Source organism: Cryptosporidium andersoni (assembly GCF_001865355.1).
Source record: "Cryptosporidium andersoni isolate 30847 chromosome Unknown contig_48, whole genome shotgun sequence".
Classification (NCBI taxonomy): Eukaryota; Apicomplexa; class Conoidasida; order Eucoccidiorida; family Cryptosporidiidae; genus Cryptosporidium; species Cryptosporidium andersoni.
The window spans coordinates 14,295-39,315 of NW_027122838.1; the positions used below are offsets into that span (position 1 = coordinate 14,295).

Here is a 25,021-nt window from a genome sequence, read left to right on the forward strand (position 1 = left end):
TAGTAGATAAATTATTCTATTTCCCTTTTTCTTTAAGGGGTGACAGTATTTTAATATGGGTAAAGGTGGGAATGCATGCAAAAGAACACAAAATCGTGAAAGAAAAGCTGTGAATGTTCCTAAAGAAGGAAAGTCCCAACTAAAAGTCAATGCTGAAGCAATGAGTTTGAAATGTAATATCTGCCTACAACCATTTATGAAAGTTCAGACAAGACCATTGTTGAAACAGCACTGGGAAGCCAAACATCCAAAAAAGACTTTTGAGGAGTGTTTCCCAGATATACCAATGAATTGATCTTTCTAATTTGAACATAGTATATATGATCTTTATATAAAGAGAAAGGGATATTTAGAATATATTGGGATTTCCTTTTTAAAAAAAAATAGATCTCAGCAACAAGAAGCTCTAATATATAATGGAGATATTTAAATGAATTTTATTATAATTATTATCAACCTATATTATACTCTCCCCTACTATTTTAAATTGATTTTCAAAAGTTGTGATATATGTTCGTTTGATGGGTGAAATAACTTGTATAATACAGAATCTTTTCGTATTATTAAATTGTCAAGTCCTAGCTGATTAAGTATAAAAATGAGTGAAGTTGTTATAGGCCAATTTCTAAAGTAACTTATAATTGCAGCTGCTAAGGCAACTTTGCTATTGTCTGAATCTACAGCAACAATCATAATTGGGAAGATTTGATCTAATTTATTTGAATGTTCAGATAATAACTGTTTTAATAATTTTATAGTTTCTTCAAATGGCAAGATATTATCAGTTAGAGATGAAGAATATCTACCTTCTTGATTTATATAATACTCATCTAATTGTTCTTCAGCATTACTAATATGAAAGTAATGAATATCTTGATTTTTGGGATGAATACCATTGGTTGTATAGTCAATTATAGTTTTAATCATTAGTTGATTTGTAATTTCTGGGTGGCATCCTTGAAAAACATTTGCTAAGTATATTTTATAATTATTTGACCAACCAAGGATTACTGGATATTGTAATGCAGCTATTGCCTTCGATTTAAATATATTATTTATATCAGATAATGATGGAGTCACTGAAATTTGACACTTTTCTGTATCATTACTGATACATAAATATGGGAATTCATTGTAAAAACAATTATATCCTCCCTTTAACAAATGTATTGACTTCACTCTATGTAAGGATTTGGATAAATATACAATTATCTTATTAGTAGGATTTTCAATCTGATTGCAAATTTCACCATCTTCATCATATAATATATAATGGATTACATTATGTATAATATCACTACTATCTCTCATTGGTTTAACATTCTCTTTAACTATTTCAATAGTATCATAATTCACTGCACTATAAATATGATCACTGCTAAGATATTTATAGTGACTCCTAATGTCACAAATAGTCACTTTTGGGTAATCTCCTGGAAATTCGTTGCCTCTTTTTATTACTAGTTGTAATATATTGTATAATTTCTTGTTAGAAATAATCTTACATGATAGTCTAACATCTTCCTTTATACACTTCAAAGTGTGTCTTGTATCTTCAATTAATCTTTTGAATTCTATTGGTTGATCAGTATACATGAGTAGAACAAAGTGTATTTAAAAAAATCTAAGGAATTAGCGGTGCAATTGCAAGACATGGTATAATCAAAAGCATCACCTGTAATTATTACATTTCCTTTCTTTTAATAACTGGGGAAGTCTAGGAATTAATTATATTAGAGAGGATCATAACAAATATTTAATTTGTTGAGATAAAGTGATAAATTCTGGAGGATATTTCTAGTGAAATCAATAATATATTTTGGCATTTAGCGATAATAATAGAATCTAAAACAACTTATTTATATCCAATGGAAATCTGAGATATAATATTAAGCAGTACTTTAATATTACTTTCATTATTTATCTCATTTGACTGTCTAACAAATTAAGTAAGCCATAGCTTTTTCGCAGGTGCAAACTTTGTGCACTAGCAAACTCAGCAGCCACTCATCTATATTTGATTTTCATTTCTATTTATCTTCATTATTATTGAAGGAACTGTATACATTAGATTTATATAGTAGATGTATCACTTTAATATAAAATCTGATGTATCAGAAGTAGACATTGGAGTTAATCTATACTGGTTTGGGTGAATCAGATGATGTTTCTTTTGTTAGTGAGGGGTTTACATTGGATTTGGTTAGTTCCATATCTGAATTAGTAGCTGGAGATCTCAATTTGGAAAATGGATCAATATAACTTTGCTGATCAGCAATTTTCAAAGTATCTATTCCTTGAATACTTACAATAGGTGGATTATTAATTGCTATGTACTGAAAATGGCTCATATTTATTAAACTAAACTGATTTTGATATAGTTGTTGAAAAGTCTGATTAATAAATAATTGGAGGTCAGAATTCAGAGGTAATTGATTATTTGACAATATATCTGGTAATGGTGGTGGTAATACTGTTGGATATTGTTGATTAATTAATGAATTAAGAGGGGATATCATATTTCCAGATAATAAGACATTCTTACTCAAATTATTCAGAAGAAAGTTTGTAACAGTTGTAAAATTCCTATTTTGGCTTTCATTCGTATTATTATCAATATATGATGGTCCTTTTGTTATTGGAAATTGTGAACCTATATGCTCTGCATTTGGAATATTGCAATTACCCAAATTTCCAAAACTTGTTAATATACCTGGATTATAAATATTGTCAGCTAAACCAATATCACTGTCAGTATTTGATCCTCGAATTATATGATTTGTTGCGATTGAAAGAGGAGATACTGAAGGTGATAAACTACACTTATCACTTGAATTACTTACACTACTAGTTGATGAAGTAGTAGAAAATATACTAGTGGTACTTAAACTATTATCACCATTATTTTTGATACCTTCAATTTCAGATTTATTACTCATATTATTATTATCCTTGGAGTTCATTAAATATACCAGTGTATCAGATAATGAAGATACTGGTTGTAATAAAGATAATTTTTTCTTACTCGATATATTTGTTAAACTTGCAGATTGAGTAAGTGTATATAGTGGAACTATACTTTCTTCTTGAGATTGTTTATACTTACTTTTTTGTCTTATTTTCTTTTGAGAAGCTTTTCTAGTCTCATGAAGTGCGCTATAATAATCTATTAACTCTTTTTTTGCTGGATCAAGAATTGGTGGATCATGTAAATCATCAGGTATAACACCTTTTACATCTATATAGTCTAAGACAGCACGTGAAAGTAAAGATGCAGCTTCTTTTCCATATTTAGCTTCACTAAATGAGCATTGTCTTCTACTTGGTTTATTAGATTCATGCGTCCAAAATACAACACGCCACTCTTTTTTTCCACCTGGCTTATATACTCTTTCTCCACGTGCTCGTGTTGGAACTCTCGGTTTTACAACTGTAGTTGATGACATCAATATTACAAAAAGGTGGATAATATTTAAATATACCTTTATATTTAAAAGTTGGGTCTTATATATGTGATACTTTCTTCACTTCTTATTATTAATAAATTTACCAACTTCTTTAATCAAACGAAAATATTCTAAGTTACAGGGTAACACCACCAATCTCGGTATATCTAACTCTCAATATTCCAAATATCTATAAATTTCCACTATAATACTATATATACCTTCAAAAAAAAAATCTTTAAATTGGTACTGTTGAAACTGCAACTCTAGTCTGAGTTATACATCAAGAAATCCAAGAAAACCTTGCTTTCCTCTCCTACCCCACGAAAACTTTGAGCTATCCAACCTAACTTTTTGAATAGCTATACTATCTAATTAATCTACGTATATTGTTAAGATGTGACCGCACGTATGGTATACCGCAAGTAGTTGTAGTGCATCAATTAATAGATAGAAATTTTAGAGAGATGGTGTGTATACGTCCATGCCTTTTTTTATAATAAAATATTTATAAATGAATATATGGCAAAAAAATCTTTGATACATACTTCTACACCTCCCCTTATATTCTAATACAAAGGCTTTCAATAATTTCTGTAGATTCGTTGTCAAGTTTTAGAAATTATGATACCTTTATCTCTACTATTTGTAATTATTATCCATTATATAACCACTCCTCAATATATTAGATATATCTTTACTACATGTGCAAGATAATGATAATACTTTTCTTTTTCTTATAAAGTTCCTTATCATATTTATAGGGAAATGAGTAAATTCTAAAATAAGAAGTATTTCGTTAGTAAATAGGTTAATTACTAATGCACCGCCTAGATTCCGAGACGTTTAAATTGAAGTCTCTTTTCTTTATATTTCGCCATAGTAATCTGTTAACGAAGAAAATTATCATATAATACTTGTTGATTATTTAGAAAATGTATTGATATATGGTATATATAATTATGTAGATGTATATTATATATAAATTTTCCTATTTTTTTTCTTTAAAAAGGTTATTTTTGGTGAATACCCCTACTGACAAATATGGCGCCACAATTATTTAGGGGCAACTGTGCAAAATTCATGTGGTATAATACTTAAAATTTGGAAATATTTTAAAATAGAGAATATAATAGCAGTGATATGATAGGACTATATAAATAAAGGGGGTGATATGGAGTTATCAGATGCAGATGACAAGGAGAAATCTAAGTATTATTCAAAATGTGAACATTTGGACAAGAACAACATTATAGGGATAGACATGCTTTGGATAATATGTAAGACAATATTAATTTCTAAAGGAGTATTTAATAATATCTGGTACGTTGAGATATATAAGGATAATGACGATTTATTATGGTCTGGCGTAGTAACTGCAGTATTTTCAGATATTATGTTAAACTCTTTTGAGAAAATGAATGACAAAACTTATAAACTAGAGATGAAGGTTTTTCATAAGAAATTTACTTTGTGTTCAGAGAAATCTTTGTCTATTTTCTCATCTCTAGCTATATGGAAATCTTTGTTTTTATTACTAAACTACTCAACGTATATAATGAGAAAGCGTGAGATATTGTACTCCAATCATGTTGATGAGTACATGAAAGTATTTTTTCATATAGAAAAAGTTTCTACAAGAAATAAGAGTGAATTAGATAGATTAGATAGAGAATATATAGCAGGGAGGCAAGAAGGTAGTACAGAAAATAAAAGGGTTGAACTAATGAAACTAATTGCAAATGGCATTCATTTCACTTTTAGCAAATGTTCTAAATCTATAAATGATTACTCTTTTACTAATATCTCATATATAAATCCATTTACATGGTTTTGTCTAATTCCACTTTCTTTACTATTTCATTGGTGGAAATATGAAAAGTTTACTTTGATTTTATTAGAGTATTTAGCAGAATGTTGGCCTGAAATAATTTTTAACGTAGATTCAAAGAATAATGATAATGGAATTTTCGAGTTTAATAATGCTATTATGATACATTTACCCATTGTGTATCAAGAGTATTTGGCTGAATTATTGAATTCAACTCCAAGTGGAAGGCAATTGATGGCATCTTATATTGCTAAATTAGGTGTTAATATTTTGAGTGGTACTTCAAATACAGATATAGGGGGGAATAATCTGAGTAGTTTAAATATAGAAGTAGAAAGGCAAGCTAAAATGCTATGCAATAATAGTAAGCAGAAATCTAGACAATTGGTAGGTGGCACACCAAATTATATGAAACCGACGAGATTAACAGAACTAAGAAGAATGCATATAGAGAATATGAAAGCTAATGCACAATATTCACAGGTAAAGTTATCTAATATGCAAAAAACAAATTTAAAAAATACTTCAGATAAAGAATTTAATACAGGTGATAAAGAACAGAGATCAATTAAAGAATATAATAATAAAAAGGATAAAGAGGTAAACTGTAATTTAAAGAAAAATGAAGTTTTAGATAATGGATCTAATTTAGATATCTCTGTTGATATCTTAAGTAGTAAATTGGATAAATTAGAAGTGAGAAATAATGAAAACCTAAGCACTGAAATGAATAAGGGATCTAGCCCTAAGATAACTATGAATAAAGATCAGGCTTTGAACAAAAAATTGGATGTGACTACTGATATTACAAATAATAATAAAATTCAGGGTTTAGAAACAGTTGTAGGTATTGAACTTATAAGGGCAAATAAAGATAATAATTTATCTTTGCAGAATAGTAATTCAACTGATATGAAGCTTTTATTATATAATACGACAGCTGGAGATGATGCAACTACTAATAAGCCAAATTCAAGTACTTTTAATAATGAAGATATAAGTAAATTTTGCAATTACTCAATTCATGACCAGTTAAATGAACAAGTTTTGAATACTGTAAAGGAAATAGAACAATTAAACTATGAGGAATATATACTAGATATTAATGAAATATCAACTTGTGCTCCAGACCATATTTTAAGTGATTTAACTAAGGATACAGATAGTAAATATGGTTTAAATTCTAATGGAGATACTGAGTTTGATCTTAGTAATAACTTAGTGGATAATTTTCAAGAAACAAGTAGTTTTATTAATGATCAGGAGTGTTTAAAACAGGAAAGAGAAAACATTTGTAAAGATCCCTTCGATTGGTATTGTACTCCAGTTACAGAACTTGATAATTATACTAAAGATAGTCCTGATGATATTGAGGATGCTCCACCTGATTATTATATGGTTAAACTTGAATCTGAAACTAACAATATAGGTCCTCCTAAGTCCCAAAAGGATGATAAAAATAACATGAAATTAAATATATCACATCAAAAAGTACGAGATAATTTCGATCTTTCTAATATATCTGAGTTAGAAATGGATAATTCGGGGAATTTAGAATTTAATCCATATGAATTAGATAATCTGAGAGAGATTGAAAGTATTTTAGATGCTGAAATCGAACAGTTACAAGCTGAAGAAGATGATTTGGTATTAAATACAATTAAAGCTATTAAATATTGAAGTTTATATGTACTATGAGTTCAGTATTTATATTCTGTACTTCTTAGGATTCTAAAGTTTTCTATTCCGTAGGATCTTTAAATTTACAAGTATATATTTACACTTAAAAGTTGAAAATTATATACTCTAATTCAGAATTTAAGCCCTAATCAACTAGCTAGATTCATATTATTTCACTCTATCTAAAATAAATGGGACAGAAGGTGATATATCGGGGGTAAATATTTTATCACGTATATTATATTTTATTTTAGGAAATTGAGGTAGTATTACAAAGCCATCAGAGTCAAGTTCAAAGTCTTTGTTTGGAGCTTTGGATTTACGGGATTTAGAGGCTCTAATTGGTTCCCAAGGTGAAGGCATTAAGAAATCCCCAACATCTGGAAGTGGAGTTTTGTTACCATTATTTGCAGCATGTAAAGTTTCTCTATAGAATTTATAGAGATGTAGACGATCATCTACCATTACAGAAGATAGGAAATCTTTTTCAAATCTTCGATCTCTTCTGTACCTATAGTAATATAAATCCACTATATCTTGAATTGATAATCTCTTTACTGTTCTTAGATCTACCCTTTTCAAGTATTCAATTTGATTTGGGGATAATTCCCTAGGTTGCATATTACCCCAGCAATAAAAAGGTGAATCCCTATTGAAGATTTCATCATTTGGGACAAATGGACCTAAATTACCTAATGGAATTGGATCTGGTTCTAATATACCTATTGAACTCAATTGTTGTTTAGTTAATGGAAGTTCAGAGTAAAAGAGCATATTACACTCCATACATTGTAATATTACAGTATCAGTAGGTATTTCTACAGATATAACAGGGAATGCTGGAAGGTTACATAAAGAAAAATGTCCATAGTTCTGTAGACTTCCCTTAATATCATTGGAATCAAAGTCAAAAAGATTAGCAATATACATACAGGTACTAGCTAAAAATTTCCCAGTGTATTCAATAGATTCAATAGCTCCCTTTATATTCTCACAAGGACTTCTAATTGTTTTTAAAGGCTCTGTGAATAGATTGCACTGAGTATCTTTGAATCCTTTTACTGGTGTCTTTATTGGTTCAGTTGGAGTGTATTTTGGATTTGTATTCCAACAATCAACCAATAAGCTAGGGCAACTTTTTGGACTTGAGGGCTTAGTGCCAGAATCAAAAGAATTAATTTTCCATTTTATTGGTTTTATCGTATTGACTGCTGTTGTTTCTACTACTTTTATTGGCTTTGCTTTTATCTCGGAGTTCAACCCTTTCTTCAACAATTCCACTTTATTTTCTGGTTTTTGTCTGTGCCTCCACAAATCTAATTCCTCATTGTTATTAACTTCAACATTAATACTTTCATTCTCACCCAATACCCAAGATCTACTTCTATATAAGTCTGCAAAGCGATTAGGAGATATCTTCATATTAGGTGACATACATGGTGTCAAACAACAGACTGGGGAAATTGAATTTGGGGACTCAATTTTCAGAGGACTTGATGTCATATAATTTGGAGTCAAAGGTGTCATTGTAGATGCTGGAGATAATGGTTTGCTTGGAATATTCCAATTATCATTACAATGAAAAGATTTACTACGTGTAGATGGCAATAGTAATGAATTAGCTATATTAATTTTGTCATTACACATTGCTATCCTATAAAGTGGAGCTCCTGTTGTTCTATGTACAGGAGAGTATTTCTTCACAGGGATCTTATCCTCTTCTTCATAATATGGCACTTTATCCTTGATATTTACTTCTGTACCAAATCCTGTTTTTAGATTAAGAGATACTGGATTTTCAAGTTGTGAATTAGTCATAGTTGTATTGCTACAAAAATCCAGTTTCCTGATATTCTAATAGTAAAAAAAAAAGGGATTTCGTCAAAAATTACTTTCCAAGTTATCCCCTAATTATATCTACTTACAAATACTATCTTTTCAGATTTATTTAACAGAATTCCTGAGACTGCACTTTCCATGTATCTAAAATCAATACCCGATATCTCACAATATGTCCCATATCAGGCGCCATTGCCAATGCAACAAGTTCTTAATATAGTAAAATTTCATAGGTGTGTTTTCGAATTATTGATATTAACACAAAACATCCGAAGTGGCAATTATATTACAATATGTTATATATAAATTCACATAACAATATTTAAAGATACAGACAAAATCTTCGTTTCTACTTTTTCACAAATGAATAAATAAAAACTTATAAGTATATATAATATCATTATGTTCAATATTAATTTAAGATCATATATACAGTAAAATAATTCATACAAGACTGACATTCCAAGTTGATGATAATTCACTCTATAAGCTAGTTCAATACTATAGTAGTTCTTCAAGTAGATCTGCCTTTTGTTTAGATAGTTTCTGAGCAGTTAACCAATATCCAAATTTATTCGATATTAATCCATTAAATTGTTCCAATGCAGAATTAAATCTTTTCAAGTCAAAAGTTTTGGGAACTCCATGAAGAATAGAAATACATCCTTCAAATGATGTCATGACAAGTTTATGCTCATGGTATTTGAGGATAGCAATAGCAACTTGGAATGCAAATGGTTCACCAAAAAGAAATAGAGAATCCCATACTTTAGGTATAATCTGAATTGGTAAACAATTAGAAAACATAGATGTAAACCAAGACATCAGATAAGTATCAGATGTGATGCTAAGGACATCAAAGTGATGAGCTAAGGATGGCATTATTTCTCTAAATAATGAATCAAAGAAATCTAGCCTCATCTTTACATTTCTTCTATTTAAAAGAAAAAAGTCAAGGAAATATCCACTATGAAGAAGATTAGCAAAAGATATAAATGCCTCATATAAGCTATTATTAAATAATAGGAGTATCACTGCAATATTTCCCATACCTTCTACATATCCAATATCTGGTCTATATGCAATAAAACATTCAACAAGTATCTTAGTTCCTTCACTTATTTTATATAAATCTGTAGGATAACTATCAGATACAGGGTTTGTTTGAGTTTCAAAATTTTCCTTATAGTTTTTGTATGAATTTGAATCTACATTTAAAGTGTTTGTATCCCATACTCTTTTTCCAAGAATGGTGCCAACACCAATATAATGATTCTGAATAGATGGAAACACATTAACAATATCTCTATGAAATCTTTTTACATGAATTTCAAAAGAAGCTTGTAAAGGTCCTACATTATTCTCAATATTGTCATTTTGATCACAAGAGGATGAACTATTATTAGATGATGAGTTCATATTTGAATGTATTTCATTATCTACTATTCCATTTACAATATTTATTTGGTTTTGTGATACTTTTCTTCTCTGTTCTAATAAGTTCTGAAATATATACAGATTTATTTGTAAGATATTTCCTATAGCAATAGACCATAAAATACCTCTATATGTATGAGGGAGGTTATTAGTCCAAAGATACAAGATAAGATGGGAGATTGGAGCTTGATAATTAATTGGACGTTCTGTAATATTATTGAAGAACTGTAAATTCCAAATATTATTTAGTTCCTGTTGTTCATGGATAGATCTATAATACTTCTTAAAAACATTTCTTTTCTTGAACCAAGACTTCTCAAATTTTATTAAGCCCCTATTTTGTACTCCAGATTCTGGATCATAAATACTAGTCTTATAATTTGTGTTAACAATACTTAGATTATTTCCAAAAAATTTTCTACTTTTTCCTCTTTTATTTTTTAAGTAAGATAATTGGGATTCTCCATAAGTAGCATGAAGTTGAGAGATTATATAATGATTATTTATATCTGTATTGTTTTGATGATTTAAGTTAGAGCTTGTTAAAGACATAGCAAATGAATTTTCATCTGGTCCTGTCTGGGGGGTGGCATCACTAGTGGGATTTAATTTATTATTATTAAACCAAGTCTGATTAGGGCCAACATAAGAGTGATGACTCCAATGGTTCTCCCATCTTAAAAAAATACCATGATACCATACTCTCAGTAGTCCATTCTCAATACCTCTATCTTGATCTTGTGTAAGCTTAATGTCATCTTGTTCAATATTAATAATAGTATCACATATATTTTTTGTTTCAGAATTTCCTAAATTAGTATAAGCACAAGAGGTTGCAGAAGTCTTTGATACAGAGTTCTGAGCTCCACATCTATTAATTTTATTCGAACTGGTATTACTAGTACTATCTGAAATTTCCTGATTTTTAAGTATTATCTGATGAAAAAATCTTGTCCACATTAAAAGTGATGGATAAGTTGAATCTATAGTACATAGATCGATAGTTTCACCTGATTTAGTAATTATAGAAAAGCATCTAGATTCCATATCACTTTGGAGCTTTCTACTATATCTTTGGAAGGATATAGATCCAGAAATGCTTACATTTATATCTGCAATATGTTCAAGCAATACATAATGCATATCTGAATTATCTAAATGTAATAGTTTCTGTACTTTCTTCTTAAAAAATGATTTATAGGATTTGTCAGGTACTGAAGATGTATTTTGTTGTGGTAATGATGAGTTAGAGACAACAATATTCGGATTAAAAAAACTTGCAGAATTTCTCCGAATACGTTTCCAACAAAAAAATTTTTCATCAGAAGATATCCAAGCAACTATAATAATTGGTTTGTTGCGTCTATGATATTTCCTAAATATAGATCCCTTCTGTAACAATACAGGATGAATTGATGATATTTGCTTAGATCTCAAAACTTTTGGATCTCTTGCTAAACGACCATATATCTTCTCTGATGGTGACAAAAATGGTCTGAATTCATTTTCTAAAACTCTATCATACATTGTTTCCAATTGAGCTGTAGTGACTGGTAAGCTAGAATGAGTGCACATAGAAGCAAAATCACGTTTTGTCATCTTTGTTCTAACATGGGGATTATGAAGGGATGTATTCAACATAACCAAAGCATAACATAAAGTATGAATTTGATCAGATGTAAATAGACTATTAGGATTATCACGTATATAACTCACTGAAAATCTTTCAAGAATTCTATATACCATCTGAGATTCTCCAGGAAGAAAAAAACGAGATAAAAAGTAACGAAGAGCTACATCTGGTTCTAGAGAACTTGTATTGAACAAATGTACATAATTATTTAGTATACTCAAAGACAAATTTGAATGTCCTCCAAGTAATTCTCCAACCTTCCTTTTATCCAAAAAATCTGTATGTAACAAAAAATTTGCGATATACAAAGGATCATTTTCAATCAGCTTATTTTCAATCATATAAAGGATTCCTTCTTCAGGAGTATTGTTAAAAATCAAGACTCCCTGTTCCAGTAATTCCATCAAATGTATTTCTTCCTTCAAAATATCCATATGGCATTGTCCTTGTGAAATATATAATTGTGAAAGCTGAATGTTACGTCCATTGATATGTTTATTACAGTTTGGATTCCCATAATTATTTCTTCCATAAGCAAGTGACCATGGTGTTGATTTAGCAGTTCCAATTGCAAAAGATGTTGATGAAGAATGAGTAGAGACTGCACATCTCTCTCCAACAACTGTACTTGTACAGTCAGTAAAGTTCTCTTCATTCCTTTGATGTTTCCTATTAGATTTATTTATAGTATCACTTTGAACCTTTTCTAGTGCTGTAATTTGATTATCTTTGCTTCTAATAGTTTCAATAGAGCTAAAGTGTACATTCCTCATATAACAACTTGACTTATTATCATCTCTTGAAGTATTACTTATTGACTGTCCTTTATAATTTATAGTTGGATCTTTACAATTGCCTTCAGAAGATACAGATGGAGAATTTACTTGAAATGAACAAGTTCTGGGACTACTCTGATTATTTAGGCTAGATTCACTCACATCTATATAATCAGAGCTACTTCCTGCTGTTCCATTGCGCGAAGCCTTATTAGATCTTCTAGAAGCAAGTAAAATCTGCCGTATCTTTTTTGCAGAGAAAGATGGTATAAGGCGTGTTGATCCCCCTAATCCTCCACTACTACCTGGCCAGTCTTCATGAGATATTCGTTTTACAGGGAGGCTTACACTGCTATTATTGCTAGTACAGCAGCAAGTGCTACTTGGTGGTCTGACGGATATTCCATTTACAAATATAAGGTCATCTACTTGTTTACCACTCTTAGAGAATTCATACTCCCTTTTATATCTCATATGATCATCTAGGTCTACACCATTGTTCCCATCACCTGACATATTCGGATATACCTAAAGTTTACAATGCTGCATTCTTTACTGTGGAAGTTTCCATAAAATCGAATCTCTAATGAGCAAACAAACCCGCCTAATACGACTCCAAGTAAGATAAGTGTATCTGGATCTCTGTGGCCAAGTTATGTCACTTTCTTCTTTTTTTCTTTAAAAAGAAAAAAAAACTTAAAATTACTATTAAGGGAGGGGAAGGTGAATTATCTCAGTATAAATAGAAACGACATTATACAAGTGAAAATCAAAGATATAAAGATTCACTATGCAATCTATAAACGAATCTAGATTACCATATTATAGAGGATAGCCAGTCATCCTGTACTACCCCTTTATCACATGGTGGGATTGGAACTTCTTGTGAGATATCTACACTGAATTTTTCTGTAGATGTATTGTCTAAAGATTGTATATCAAATAAATGGAGACTCATAAATCCTGTGATTATTTCATTAGTTGTCACTTCATATTTCTCCGGTGTAACTTGACTTACTACTTCTAAGATATCTTTATTTGTAGAATTACATCCTTGGATCTGTTGATCTCGATTAGAATTAATAGTGAAAGTATTCAATTCACTCACAGGATTTATTCTTGGAGATGTTAATTCAAGACTACATATATTAGCTGTGTTATTAACTAAAGTAGTTGACATTAAAAATACAGCCGAAAATCCATTAAGAGTCTGAGTTTTAGTTAAGTAGTCTTCATCTATAGTTTCTAAGTAAGAATTTCGTAGTGGATCTTCCCAATAGTATTCGAAAGGGATATTTGAATATTGTATACAATGAGAATCTATATTAGCTCTTTGACCAATAGTAATAATCATTGGGAGTCCAGGAGATCTTAATGTTATAAACAGAGGCAATTGACATGTCTCTGCAAGCGCTATAATAACCTTGAATTCTCTAGAATTAAAAGTAAAGGAATTGTTCATTAGAATATCATTGCAAATATATATAGTATCAATCTGCTCATTTTTAACTTGAATATCCTGATAAGCTGCTGCTGAACTAGCTGTAATACTATTCTCATTAAATGATATTGGACTTATCTTAAAACTTATCTGAGATTCTGCTGGTGATAGCATGAGAGTCATATGAGATTCTCTTACTTCTATATGATTTAGCACATCTTTAAGTAATCCAGGAGATATCCCCAGTGCATGCCTTCTGAGCCAAGTTACATTTTGGTGAAGTAGTATTCTATCACTAGAATTTACTACAGAATAGATTATATGATGTCTATTTATACCACTTTTTCCTATTAAATCAATTCTTAAAGCATTATCATCACCTTCTATGGTTCTTATGATAACATGGGGAGTTTTCATCCATTGTATATTACTAAATGCATTCAGTAGTGGAGATATACGGAAGACTTTTTCAAATATTTCATTTTCATCTGATTCAAATTTATCAAATAAATAAGCAGCAAAACAAAACTGAAAGCATGAAGTTAATCCACCCATTGGTAAACAATAAAACATGATATATTCTGAGTTTATACGGATAAGTAAGTCCTGACATTTGAAACCCTTTGCTAAACACCATAGACAACGATGGATCTGCTTCGCAATTGTATAGTTGCTTTCTATTTCCATTTATTAAAAATTATAAATAGTATAAGATATAACTCCAAGTTCTTGATAAAGGAGAATAATGAGTATTTGATAATTTGTAAATTAAGGAGATTTTTTTACATAAACCTTTAGACCAAGTAAAGAGGCCATATAATGTCCAAATATTTCCTCAGAATATCTAAGTATAGAGCTTGAATAGTGTTAAATAATTATATTTGGAGTTTTCTTCAGACTTATCCCTTTTGTAACCAATAAAAGGAAATGTATACTTGTATTTTCGTGGGGTTTACGCGCTAATATGTACCCCCACGGTAATACTGTTTGTTTTTTCTTTTAGGAGAGGCTTGTATAGCTTTGGATAGTTTTTTTCTTAGATATAATACTTAAGGAATTTGATATATTTACTAAGGAACTAAGATAAATATTAGAAGTGGGGACTTTGTAGCTTAATTGTACTTAATATCTAAATCTGACCTTTTGAAGATGGACCCGGAAAGTACATATTTTCAAAGGGTAGAAAGTGGCTTTAAGAAATTATTGAATTCCATGGATATAGCTAAAATGAATAGTATTAAACGACTGGAGAGAATTACAGAAAAATTAGCTGAAAATATACCTTTATGTATTGAAAAGATAAGAAACAATGATGGCAAATTTGATTATACAATTGCAGATATAGATCTTCCAAATATTATTATAGAACCGAATGATGAATATATGGAACATTTACTTAAGGAATGTTATATGGATATTATGTGTTCTGAAATTACTGGTTATATTGAAGATACCAAAAGTACTGGGACAGTTGCTATTGATGATACAAGTTGTAATGATGATACCATAAATATAGAGAAATTACTTTGTAATAAAGCAATGGAACTGGATAAGAATAATGGAAACATCCAAGTAGGTGATTATCATTTTAGTCCTAATGCTAAACCAACTAAGGATGAAGTTGGTTTTGTTGCTAGTATGAAGAGATTATGGGAAAATAAAACCCCAAAGGTAAGGAATTTATGGCAAGATAAGAAAGATTCATTGATTAATAATGATGATAAATCATTGCCAAATAAACTAGTAAAAGTTGATATTTCACCACTTTATATTGGAGGGAATATGAGTCATATAATGGGCAATACAAATAACTATTTTGATGTGAATATACAAGATAATGATAAAGAATATATGGATGATATTGAAGATAATGTTGAGGATGATGGGAAAGGATTTCAATCTGAAAAATCAAGTATAGTAAAGTCTATTTGTTCAGTATCTTGTGATAGGGACGTAACATCTCCGGGGTACACAAATGTATTGACTACAGAGTTATCACCAGCACAAAGCCCTCCTTTATTAGTAATGACTCCTGAAACACCAGTTCCATTAGTAAAGTCTATCCCTTCTACTTCTCAAAGAACTATACAAGTCTTAGATTCATCTGCAAAGACAGAATGTAAGGTTAACACAATAGAAGATACTAATAAGTCTATAGAATCTTCAAATTTAGTAAATGAGGATTCTCCTCTCCCTCCTCGTCCAATTCGTAGGCTAACCAATGATCAAATATCTTCCCAAGAAGAAAAAGTAATAGAAAATATGACAAGCAATTTAACAGAAAATGAAGCAAGGCAATCTTCTCAATACGCAGGTTGTGATGTTATATTGCGTGATAAATCTATACAAGGTGAGAAGACACCTGTTTTATCTACTATTTCTGAGGAATGTTCTAGAGATACAAAGGAAGATATAAAAGTAGAAGATTCTGACGTTAATAATAGTATTGGATTTTTACGTCCAGAAAGGATTAGTTACGTTAAGAGAAGTGGATTGAGATCAATGTTACATCATTCAGCTCAACGAATAAATTTAGAGAATAACAGTTCTACATTGACAAATTCTGAAAATTTACCTAGGAATTCGATAAGTTGTCTAGTAAAAACTCCACCTAATTATAAAGGAATGAATAACATGAAGATTAAAAAAACAGGAGATAGTCCATGTAGGCGTTATCACAAAAGATTGAAATTAATTTCTCAAAAGAATATTGAGGAGAATTATGAATTGACAGATAGTGAAGATGATGAGAAGAAAAGTAATGGTAAGACTACAAACAAATGTCCAAAGAAAGTTCCCTTATGGGCAAGAAGTGTTAATTGGATACCACAAATACAAAAACAAAGGCACATTGATCCATTTAGTATATTTGGTGATTCATGTATGTTTATGGATTTGGAAGATGTATTTCAAAGAACATGGTATATATCTACTGTAGCACGTGATAATAGGATTAAAGCATGGCAAAGTGACCGTGTTTCATCTTTAAACTGGAGTGATGATTCACTAACCTCTGATGAATTGAAGAGATACAAACTCCAAATGGGTTTTTATATTGATAAGTCTAATGAAGTTTATGTAACAGAACCTTGTTATACCCCTTCTCCTAACCCTACTACAAAAGGGGCTTGGAACCATATAAATAAACAAAGGATTACAAATGGAGGTACTACTGTTATTAGGAAGGCACTTAATTTATCTATTCATCGTAAAAGCAACAAACATTTAACTACACAGATAAATTATGTACCTCAAAATTCTTCATTTATGCAACAGCAACTATAAATATTTTTTTTTAGGTTCCCCTTGGCTTGTATATTTCTGTCTCAACATTGCTATAAGAACAATAACCTTATGGATATCCAGGATTTCAATGAAATAACTGAAAATTGGGTAATCTAAGAAAAAGTGTATATAAAACTTACTTGAACCTCCTGGGATTAATTCTATTATATTTTGGCTATCTGCATCTAGTTGCTTTGTAGTCATGCATTTCCTTATAGAATCCTAGAAGGTAAAAAGTGAAATATTTAGAGGATTATATAAAATATGATCATTTGTAAAGTTTCAATATTAATTTTCCTTTTACATGTAATATATATATATGTATATTAGAATCAAGATTTAATCTTGTATTCTTATCAAACCTACTAAAATTACTACTTCACCAGTATCCACTTTCACTCCTGCCTTCTGAATTGTTATACACTTCTTACTTATAGAACATAAAAATCTAAAGTAGTCCGAATTAGATCATCATTCTAATCTTTTTTTTTAGAATATAAACCGAAAATTAGAGGGTAGGTTTATATTTATTACTAGTAGTTTCATCTAGTAATATGGGATTAATTTCTCTGTTATATTTACCTGCTGTGTTCTTTATCTCTTGGATATTCATATTCTGGTATTAAAGTTATTAAGTCTTTTATTCTTATTGGTTTAGAAGTGACTGGACATAACAGTTGGAGTTTGCCTTTTTCACTTTGTATTAATTTTTTTGTATCTTTAATATCCTTCAAATTTACTGTTCTGGGCATCCAAAAACATTCCTGTTTATTATTTTGGTTTATATCTGCCTTTAAATTATGTGCTGGGTATATGGCACTTAAACATTGATTTTGAGCACTATTCTTAAATTGGTGTTCATTGCTATTACATTCTTCACTTTTAAAGTAAGTTCTAGAATCTGACTGAATTCTTAAATTCTTCTCATACTTTAATTTCTGTTCCAAAAAATTGTTCATTATACAACTACGGCAAAATAAATAGCCTTGTTTTGTACATAATGGATCTATTGCAGTTCTAAAACATAGCCAACATTGCTCAAATCTTCTTTGGGAGGAAGCTCCTAATCTTTTTTCAAATAAAAATATTTAGGTCATGGAAATTAAAAAAAAAGTTGATTAAATGAATGTACCTACCTAAACTTTTTAGTTCCTTCATCTATATTGATTCCAAAATTTATTGTAAACATTAAATAGTAATGATATTGTATAATATTAACTTATATAAAATATTACAAAGACATACCCTTAATTTTCTGACGTTCCCAATATGTAAATATAGAACTTGCAGTGTTATTCTTACTATGCCTTGTCATAGATATATAAGAGACTTCTTGTTGGATTAAAATATTGTACAAATTGAAATTACCTTTACATTAGCGCTAGTTATCCTTAAATGGCACACAAATTTATTATTAATCCTTTTAAAAAGTTATTTCTAGTTCTTATTGTTGTCTCCTATATAGAAATAGTATATATAAAGCTAATTTTTAATACTTCAAGCTACTCAAAATTCCCATTTTTAAATATATAAATTTGAATTATTTTGTAGATTGCAAATATTGTAGTGTACAAAAGACTATTGATCTTTTAATATAAATAAAGCCTATATTACAGTTTTAAATATGCATATGAAATATTAATTTCTTGCAGTTATATAGTAAGATTACATTTAGGGAAGGTAAATAAAATACCTTATATATAATCACAATTTATTCTAATACAATCTACGCGCATGATAATAACAAACCACGTATTATTAGATTGGGATTGACAAAACTATGGTTCTAAAGCTGATACTAGCCTTGCTATTCCATTTTACCATAGCAAGTGAAAATATAAGTAATCTATATGAAAAAAAAGAATACGAATTAGTATATAATGAGCTAATTAGCTGTGGGTTCAAAGAATCTTGGTGTGTTCAAATACTTGGCGATATGTACTTTATGGGACATTATGTGGAACAAGATATTGCGCATGCTATAGCTTTATGGAAAGTATCTGCAGATTTAGGTAGTGCTGATGGACAGTTTAACTTAGGTTTAGCATATCTAGTGTATCCTTTAATGCCTTCTTTAGAGTGCAAGTTCTCTAACTTTGAACAAGAATATAATTTTGAAACTCAGACAACAAATACTCAGTTTGCAGATTCTATACCTTGTGAAATATACCCATATTCAAGTAGTGAAGCTCCTGAAGTGTTAAAAAGGTATTTATTTATTTTAAAAAATGAGAAATTAAAAAGGAATAATATAACTTCTTCTTCTCAGCTATCAAATTTATATATGTATAGTTCATCTTTAGCAGGTCATCCAGGAGCACAATTAGCAATGGGATATAGACATGAATATGGATATGGAACTTATAAGTCTTGTAATGCAGCATCACTAAATTATTTAGAAGTGGCGAGAAATTCAATTTCTATTCATACAGATGGTTTACCATCGATAACAGAGTTAATAAGATTGACTATTCCTCAATGGGAATCTATAAGGTTTACAAGTATAGGGACAAATCAGAACCGTGAGGATCTAGCTATACATTTGGCAGAGAAAGGTAATCCTGCTATACAAACTGCTTTGGCTAAGCGATATCTATTAGGTGTTGATGGGTTTTCTCAAAATGTGGAAATGGCCTATAAATTTTTACGAAAAGTAGTTGAAACAGCTCAAAGTAAAGTTAATGTAGCTATTGATCCAATAACAGCCTCAATTTATGGTGAAGCACTGAGTCTACTTGGGTATATTTATGCCTTAGGATTGGGTATTAATAGAGATCTGAACATAGCAGCAGAATATTTTTCAGCTTCTGCCTTCTTATATGAAGATCCTGGAGGTCATAATGGAATGGGTTATATTTATTTTCATGGAACTGATTCGTATGGTAAGAATCCTAGATTAGCTTTTCATCACTTTAATGAAAGTGCTCATCACTTGTTTGCGGATGCTCAGTTTAACTTGGCTTCTATGTATCTTACTGGAATTGGGACTACTCAATCTTATACAAATGCCCTAATTTGGTATAGTAGAGCTTTAGAACAAGGTCATGTACCTGCAGCCTATGCTCTTGCACAGTTACACTTGAATGGAATTGGGACTATAAAAGATTGTAATTTGGCTATTGACTTTTTGAGGATTGTGTTGAATAAATCTCCATGGATTACGAATCTTGTCGAATTTACAAACAAATTACTAGATTCAAAAGATCGAAGTGATATCAATATGCTTATTTTTTCATTAATGAAATTGTCAGTGGCCGGGCATGATTCTTCAATGGCTAATTTAGCTTTACTCCTACACAATGATATATCTAGACAATATTATTGGGGAACTGACCTTTGGCCATTTACTGAATATATTTATTCAAAAAATAGTACTTTGAATGATACTAAAGTAATGAATACAGCTGGAATTTCAACCTTTATTCAATCAAATATATTTAAATTTTTCATGGGGGTGTCACATCAAAACCTTCATTCCTCTTCATGGTATTTTCCACAGTTGTTCTTGGAGTTTTCTATAGATAAAGATAATATTGCTTCAATAGTTCGCTATGGCGACTATGCATACTTTGGTAGAGGTATAATAACAATATTTGATGAATATGATTCAAATGATCAAAGTATCACACGTGGATGGATAAGAAATATTACTATTCGTGTTAAAGTAAATACTAGCCCAAACTATAAAAGAGCTTCATATATATATAGAATATCAGCAAATACTATACCACGTTCAAGATGGATGCTTTCTCATATATCTGAGGCTAACTTTAATCTTGGTTACATGTATCAATTTGGAATAGGTTTGAAACAAGATTTTTTGATGGCATCTTCTTTTTATAAAAAAATGGAGGCTACTAGGAACATTGGAAAGATAGGTATTTCTCTTAAGAATATATTAATATTCTTTATAAAAATACATGAATTTACTCAGTCATATGACAAAACACTATATTTCTTTTGTAAAGATCCAAGTATTCGGCGTATTTTTTTATTATCAGTAACACTAGCTTTGGCAATAATATTTAGATTTGCATTACACAAATCAACAATTTATTCATCTACTTAAGGTATATGGACCGATATTTTATGTGAAACATGACATTTCATTATTGTATTTATTCATTTAAGAGAAAATTTGTTGAATACTTAGGATTTAGTACTTTCACATGTACTATAGAGGCATTTAAACTGCTGGCGCTATTAGCGCCTGTGTGTGAGACAGGTACCGGGTATTTTAGTAGCTATACGTATGGAATAGATTAAATTTTGTCTCTTAGTAGTCTGTAACTATGATACTTGAAGCAATATAATATTGAATATATATTAGAGTTTAGCTAATAATTGCAGAAAAGTTTATTAGACGTACCTGAATCTCCATTTTGGTAGTTATTGAAGAGCTCTTGATTCTAAATTTCACTGCTGAGGTAATAATAAAATTAAATAAAGGAATAAGAAATGACTGAAGTAGAGCAGAAGAAGAGAACCTTTAGAACATATACTTATAGAGGTGTAGACTTGGATAAGTTATTAACAATGAAACTAGACGAAGTTGTTAGCTTACTTCCTGCTCGTAAGAGACGTAAAATTGCAAGGGGTTGTTTAAATAGGAAGACAGCAGCATTTCTTGCTAAGCTACGAAAATCGAAAGCTGAATGCCCAATGGGTGAAAAACCTGTTGCAGTACGTACTCACCTACGTAATATGGTTATTTTACCAGAAATGGTTGGATCTGTTGCTGGTGTCTACAATGGTAAGACCTATGTCACAGTTGAAATAAAACCAGAAATGATTGGGATGTATCTGGGTGAATTCTCAATAACATACAAACCAGTACGTCATGGTAAACCAGGTGTTGGTGCAACAAGCTCGTCACGCTTCATCCCTCTAAAGTAAATTGTAGTACTAAGTATGAAGGTCTAACTGTAGTAGATGTTTCAGTAATTATTTTCTGTATATATGGAAAGTTATAGACTTTATTGGTGATATTTGGTATTAAGTAGAATTACTAAGTAAATCTTTAATCTGAATATCTATATACAATGTACTTTATTGCATAATTCAGCGTCTACTTAGTCCTAATTAATTTTCTTAAAGTTATCTTTAGATTTCACTACATAGGGTATACATAGCTCCGCTAGAAATTTTAAGTCTCCTCTAAAATATGAATATTTACTAATTTAACTAATATTACATTATGGAAGTACACCTTTAAATTTAGTGTTATATCTCTTGAGTTCTATTGCTAGTTATTTGTTGCATTTATTCCCATCTTGTTATTACCTTTTATTCACTATGTTCAGTTGCTATATCTAGAGTTTTATATTTTCATTGGATTTCTATTAAATCTAGAGATGTTGAGATGTAATTCACCGCTATATATAATATTACTTAGGCGAGACACCGCGGTGTGCATTTGTTACTATTTAACTACTAAGTGTTAGTATATTCTGGTACCAGTGCATATATGTAGACAAAACTGATCATTTATAAAATACCCTTGTCTTAACATTTTTATCAGTGGAATTAGGTAAAGAAACTACTGTACTGGGTGATCTATAGATCAGCTAGATAACAATTTAGAAATTACATTTGGCAAAATCTATAATAGTTATTTTAAGTTCAAGTACTATTTGGAAATTTAAATAAAGGAAATGACTGCAGCAAGACCAGTTGTCAGTATTTATTCAATAAAAGATTCTTCAAGAGCTACTTCAAGTATGCCATTACCTACAGTATTCATTTCACCCTTACGTCCTGATTTGGTTCGCTATGTGTTTACAAATATGTCAAAGAATAAAAGACAGGCATATGGTGTTTCTACTAAGGCAGGTACGTTTTTAAAAATAGCAAAATTGAATATATGATGACAAATCTTGATAGGGACATCTGAAGTTATATTGATGCCAAGGGAAATGTGATTTGGGTTTACTACTTCATATATCCCTAAAGATAGTAGATTCTGATTATATTTCAATTCTCCATAAATTGCAGTTATTATCTAATATTATTAAACTGAAAATTTACAGGTCATCAACATTCTGCTGAATCATGGGGTACTGGTAGAGCCGTTGCACGTATCCCTCGTGTATCTGCATCAGGCACTAGTCGTTCAGGTATGTTTGCTGAGGTGAAGTAGTTGAGATCATTGGATTATACAATTTATAAGAATGAATTAGAGTCAATGATGTATATGATGTCGTGCACCACACTGAAATATATGTAAGTATATACTGTGGATAGAACGATAATATTATTATCAATCTTTGTATTGATAACCTGAAGAGGACTCTGTAGTTCAATGTTTCATATCAATTAACATTGACTCTCCATTTCTTTATATGTGTATATACCAATTATAAATGGTCTCGACTTAATTACTGTTATTTATATTGAACAATTCCTAAATATAATCTTGAATCCCTATAGGTCAGGGTGCTTTTGGTAATATGTGTCGTGGTGGTCATATGTTCAACCCAAATAAGACATATCGCAGATTCCACAGAAAGACAAATACTAATGAGAAACGTCATGCAGTAGCATCAGCATTGGCTGCAACTGGCTGTCCAGCTTTAGTTATGGCTAGAGGTCACAGAATTAATGAACTACCTGAACTCCCATTGGTTGTGTCAGATGATGTTGAATCTATAACCAAGACTAACTCAGCTGTCGAGTTTTTCAACAGATTTGGTAAGTATAATTAGATTGAATGCAGCGGATGGACAAGTTTAATGTGGGATGAACAGGAAGTCACCCAGCTCATACTGAGCTTATTAAGCATTGTTGATAAATCTTCCATTTAAATGTCTGATATATGTCTTTCCACAATCCCCTATTTACTTTTACCCTATTTGGGATAAACTTAAATAACTTTTTTTTTTGCAGGTTTTGAGGAAGAAATGAAACGTGTGGACTCATCAATTGCTATTAGATGTGGTAAGGGTAAGATGCGTAATAGGAGAAGAGTATGTGCTAGAGGTCCTTTGGTTATATATGCAGTAGATAAAGGCATTACTAGAGCCATGAGGAATATTCCTGGTGTTGAGACCTGTAATGTGGAATCTCTGAACTTGTTGAAATTAGCTCCAGGTGGTACATTTGGAAGATTAACAATATTTACCGTTGGTTCAATGAAGAAACTCCAAGAAATATATGGTAGCTATGCATCAGGCTCATCATCGAAAGTTGGATATACCCTGCCACGTTGCCCAATGTCAAACCCAGATATTAGTCGTATCCTGAACTCTTCAGAAGTCCAGTCAGTACTTAGACCTGCTAAAATACTATGTAGCTCTATGAATAGATCTAAGACCAAGAAGAATCCACTGAAGAATCTTTCTATAAGGGCTAGATTAAATCCAGCATACCCTGGCCTTAGGAAGAATGCTATATTAGCTCAAATTCCTGGGACAAGAAGAAATATCACCTTAAAACTTCAAAAACAGCGAAATCGTGCTCTAAAGAAGACCATAAAGAAATCTCAGCTAGCTCTTGCTGCAAAGACACTATCTGGTCCCAATCAAAACTAACTTGGTGAAATTTTACTAGAATATTTTAGAGTTTTGGAGTGATTAATTTTTGTTTCTTCTTAGTTATATAGAACTACACTTTTAAACCTGTTGATAAATCTATATTAGGATTATGAATGATTAC

General features: G+C 30.4%; 12 protein-coding genes across 12 annotated transcripts; 6 read left to right on the top strand and 6 right to left on the bottom strand.

Annotated features, from left to right (window-relative positions):
- Positions 1–55: 55 nt before the first annotated feature.
- Positions 56–295, top strand: cand_027320 (uncharacterized protein; the record flags this gene model as incomplete). Its single annotated transcript, XM_067212960.1, has 1 exon — positions 56–295. One exon carries the CDS (start codon positions 56–58, stop codon positions 293–295), a length of 240 nt encoding a protein of 79 aa, XP_067068557.1.
- A 182-nt stretch (positions 296–477) lies between these two features.
- Positions 478–1,596, bottom strand: cand_027330 (uncharacterized protein; the record flags this gene model as incomplete). The annotated part of the gene is made up of 1 exon (XM_067212961.1): positions 478–1,596. The coding sequence occupies one exon, from the start codon at positions 1,594–1,596 to the stop codon at positions 478–480; it is 1,119 nt and encodes a 372-aa protein (XP_067068558.1).
- A 542-nt stretch (positions 1,597–2,138) lies between these two features.
- On the bottom strand, positions 2,139–3,446 carry cand_027340 (uncharacterized protein; the record flags this gene model as incomplete). The annotated part of the gene is made up of 1 exon (XM_067212962.1): positions 2,139–3,446. The coding sequence occupies one exon, from the start codon at positions 3,444–3,446 to the stop codon at positions 2,139–2,141; it is 1,308 nt and encodes a 435-aa protein (XP_067068559.1).
- Positions 3,447–4,620: 1,174 nt separating this feature from the next.
- cand_027350 (uncharacterized protein) lies at positions 4,621–6,957 on the top strand (the record flags this gene model as incomplete). Its single annotated transcript, XM_067212963.1, has 1 exon — positions 4,621–6,957. One exon carries the CDS (start codon positions 4,621–4,623, stop codon positions 6,955–6,957), a length of 2,337 nt encoding a protein of 778 aa, XP_067068560.1.
- A 168-nt stretch (positions 6,958–7,125) lies between these two features.
- cand_027360 (uncharacterized protein) lies at positions 7,126–8,936 on the bottom strand (the record flags this gene model as incomplete). Its single annotated transcript, XM_067212964.1, has 2 exons — positions 7,126–8,811; positions 8,883–8,936. The coding sequence occupies 2 exons, from the start codon at positions 8,934–8,936 to the stop codon at positions 7,126–7,128; spliced, it is 1,740 nt and encodes a 579-aa protein (XP_067068561.1).
- Positions 8,937–9,297: 361 nt separating this feature from the next.
- On the bottom strand, positions 9,298–13,158 carry cand_027370 (SEC7 domain-containing protein; the record flags this gene model as incomplete). Its single annotated transcript, XM_067212965.1, has 1 exon — positions 9,298–13,158. The coding sequence occupies one exon, from the start codon at positions 13,156–13,158 to the stop codon at positions 9,298–9,300; it is 3,861 nt and encodes a 1,286-aa protein (XP_067068562.1).
- A 298-nt stretch (positions 13,159–13,456) lies between these two features.
- On the bottom strand, positions 13,457–14,770 carry cand_027380 (RAD9 family protein; the record flags this gene model as incomplete). Its single annotated transcript, XM_067212966.1, has 1 exon — positions 13,457–14,770. One exon carries the CDS (start codon positions 14,768–14,770, stop codon positions 13,457–13,459), a length of 1,314 nt encoding a protein of 437 aa, XP_067068563.1.
- Positions 14,771–15,232: 462 nt separating this feature from the next.
- Positions 15,233–17,368, top strand: cand_027390 (uncharacterized protein; the record flags this gene model as incomplete). Its single annotated transcript, XM_067212967.1, has 1 exon — positions 15,233–17,368. One exon carries the CDS (start codon positions 15,233–15,235, stop codon positions 17,366–17,368), a length of 2,136 nt encoding a protein of 711 aa, XP_067068564.1.
- A 339-nt stretch (positions 17,369–17,707) lies between these two features.
- On the bottom strand, positions 17,708–18,683 carry cand_027400 (uncharacterized protein; the record flags this gene model as incomplete). The annotated part of the gene is made up of 4 exons (XM_067212968.1): positions 17,708–17,816; positions 17,951–18,436; positions 18,505–18,526; positions 18,614–18,683. The coding sequence occupies 4 exons, from the start codon at positions 18,681–18,683 to the stop codon at positions 17,708–17,710; spliced, it is 687 nt and encodes a 228-aa protein (XP_067068565.1).
- Positions 18,684–19,148: 465 nt separating this feature from the next.
- cand_027410 (uncharacterized protein) lies at positions 19,149–21,437 on the top strand (the record flags this gene model as incomplete). Its single annotated transcript, XM_067212969.1, has 1 exon — positions 19,149–21,437. One exon carries the CDS (start codon positions 19,149–19,151, stop codon positions 21,435–21,437), a length of 2,289 nt encoding a protein of 762 aa, XP_067068566.1.
- A 389-nt stretch (positions 21,438–21,826) lies between these two features.
- cand_027420 (40s ribosomal protein S15) lies at positions 21,827–22,264 on the top strand (the record flags this gene model as incomplete). Its single annotated transcript, XM_067212970.1, has 1 exon — positions 21,827–22,264. One exon carries the CDS (start codon positions 21,827–21,829, stop codon positions 22,262–22,264), a length of 438 nt encoding a protein of 145 aa, XP_067068567.1.
- Positions 22,265–23,022: 758 nt separating this feature from the next.
- cand_027430 (60s ribosomal protein L4) lies at positions 23,023–24,897 on the top strand (the record flags this gene model as incomplete). Its single annotated transcript, XM_067212971.1, has 4 exons — positions 23,023–23,200; positions 23,398–23,484; positions 23,798–24,058; positions 24,254–24,897. The coding sequence occupies 4 exons, from the start codon at positions 23,023–23,025 to the stop codon at positions 24,895–24,897; spliced, it is 1,170 nt and encodes a 389-aa protein (XP_067068568.1).
- Positions 24,898–25,021: the final 124 nt, after the last annotated feature.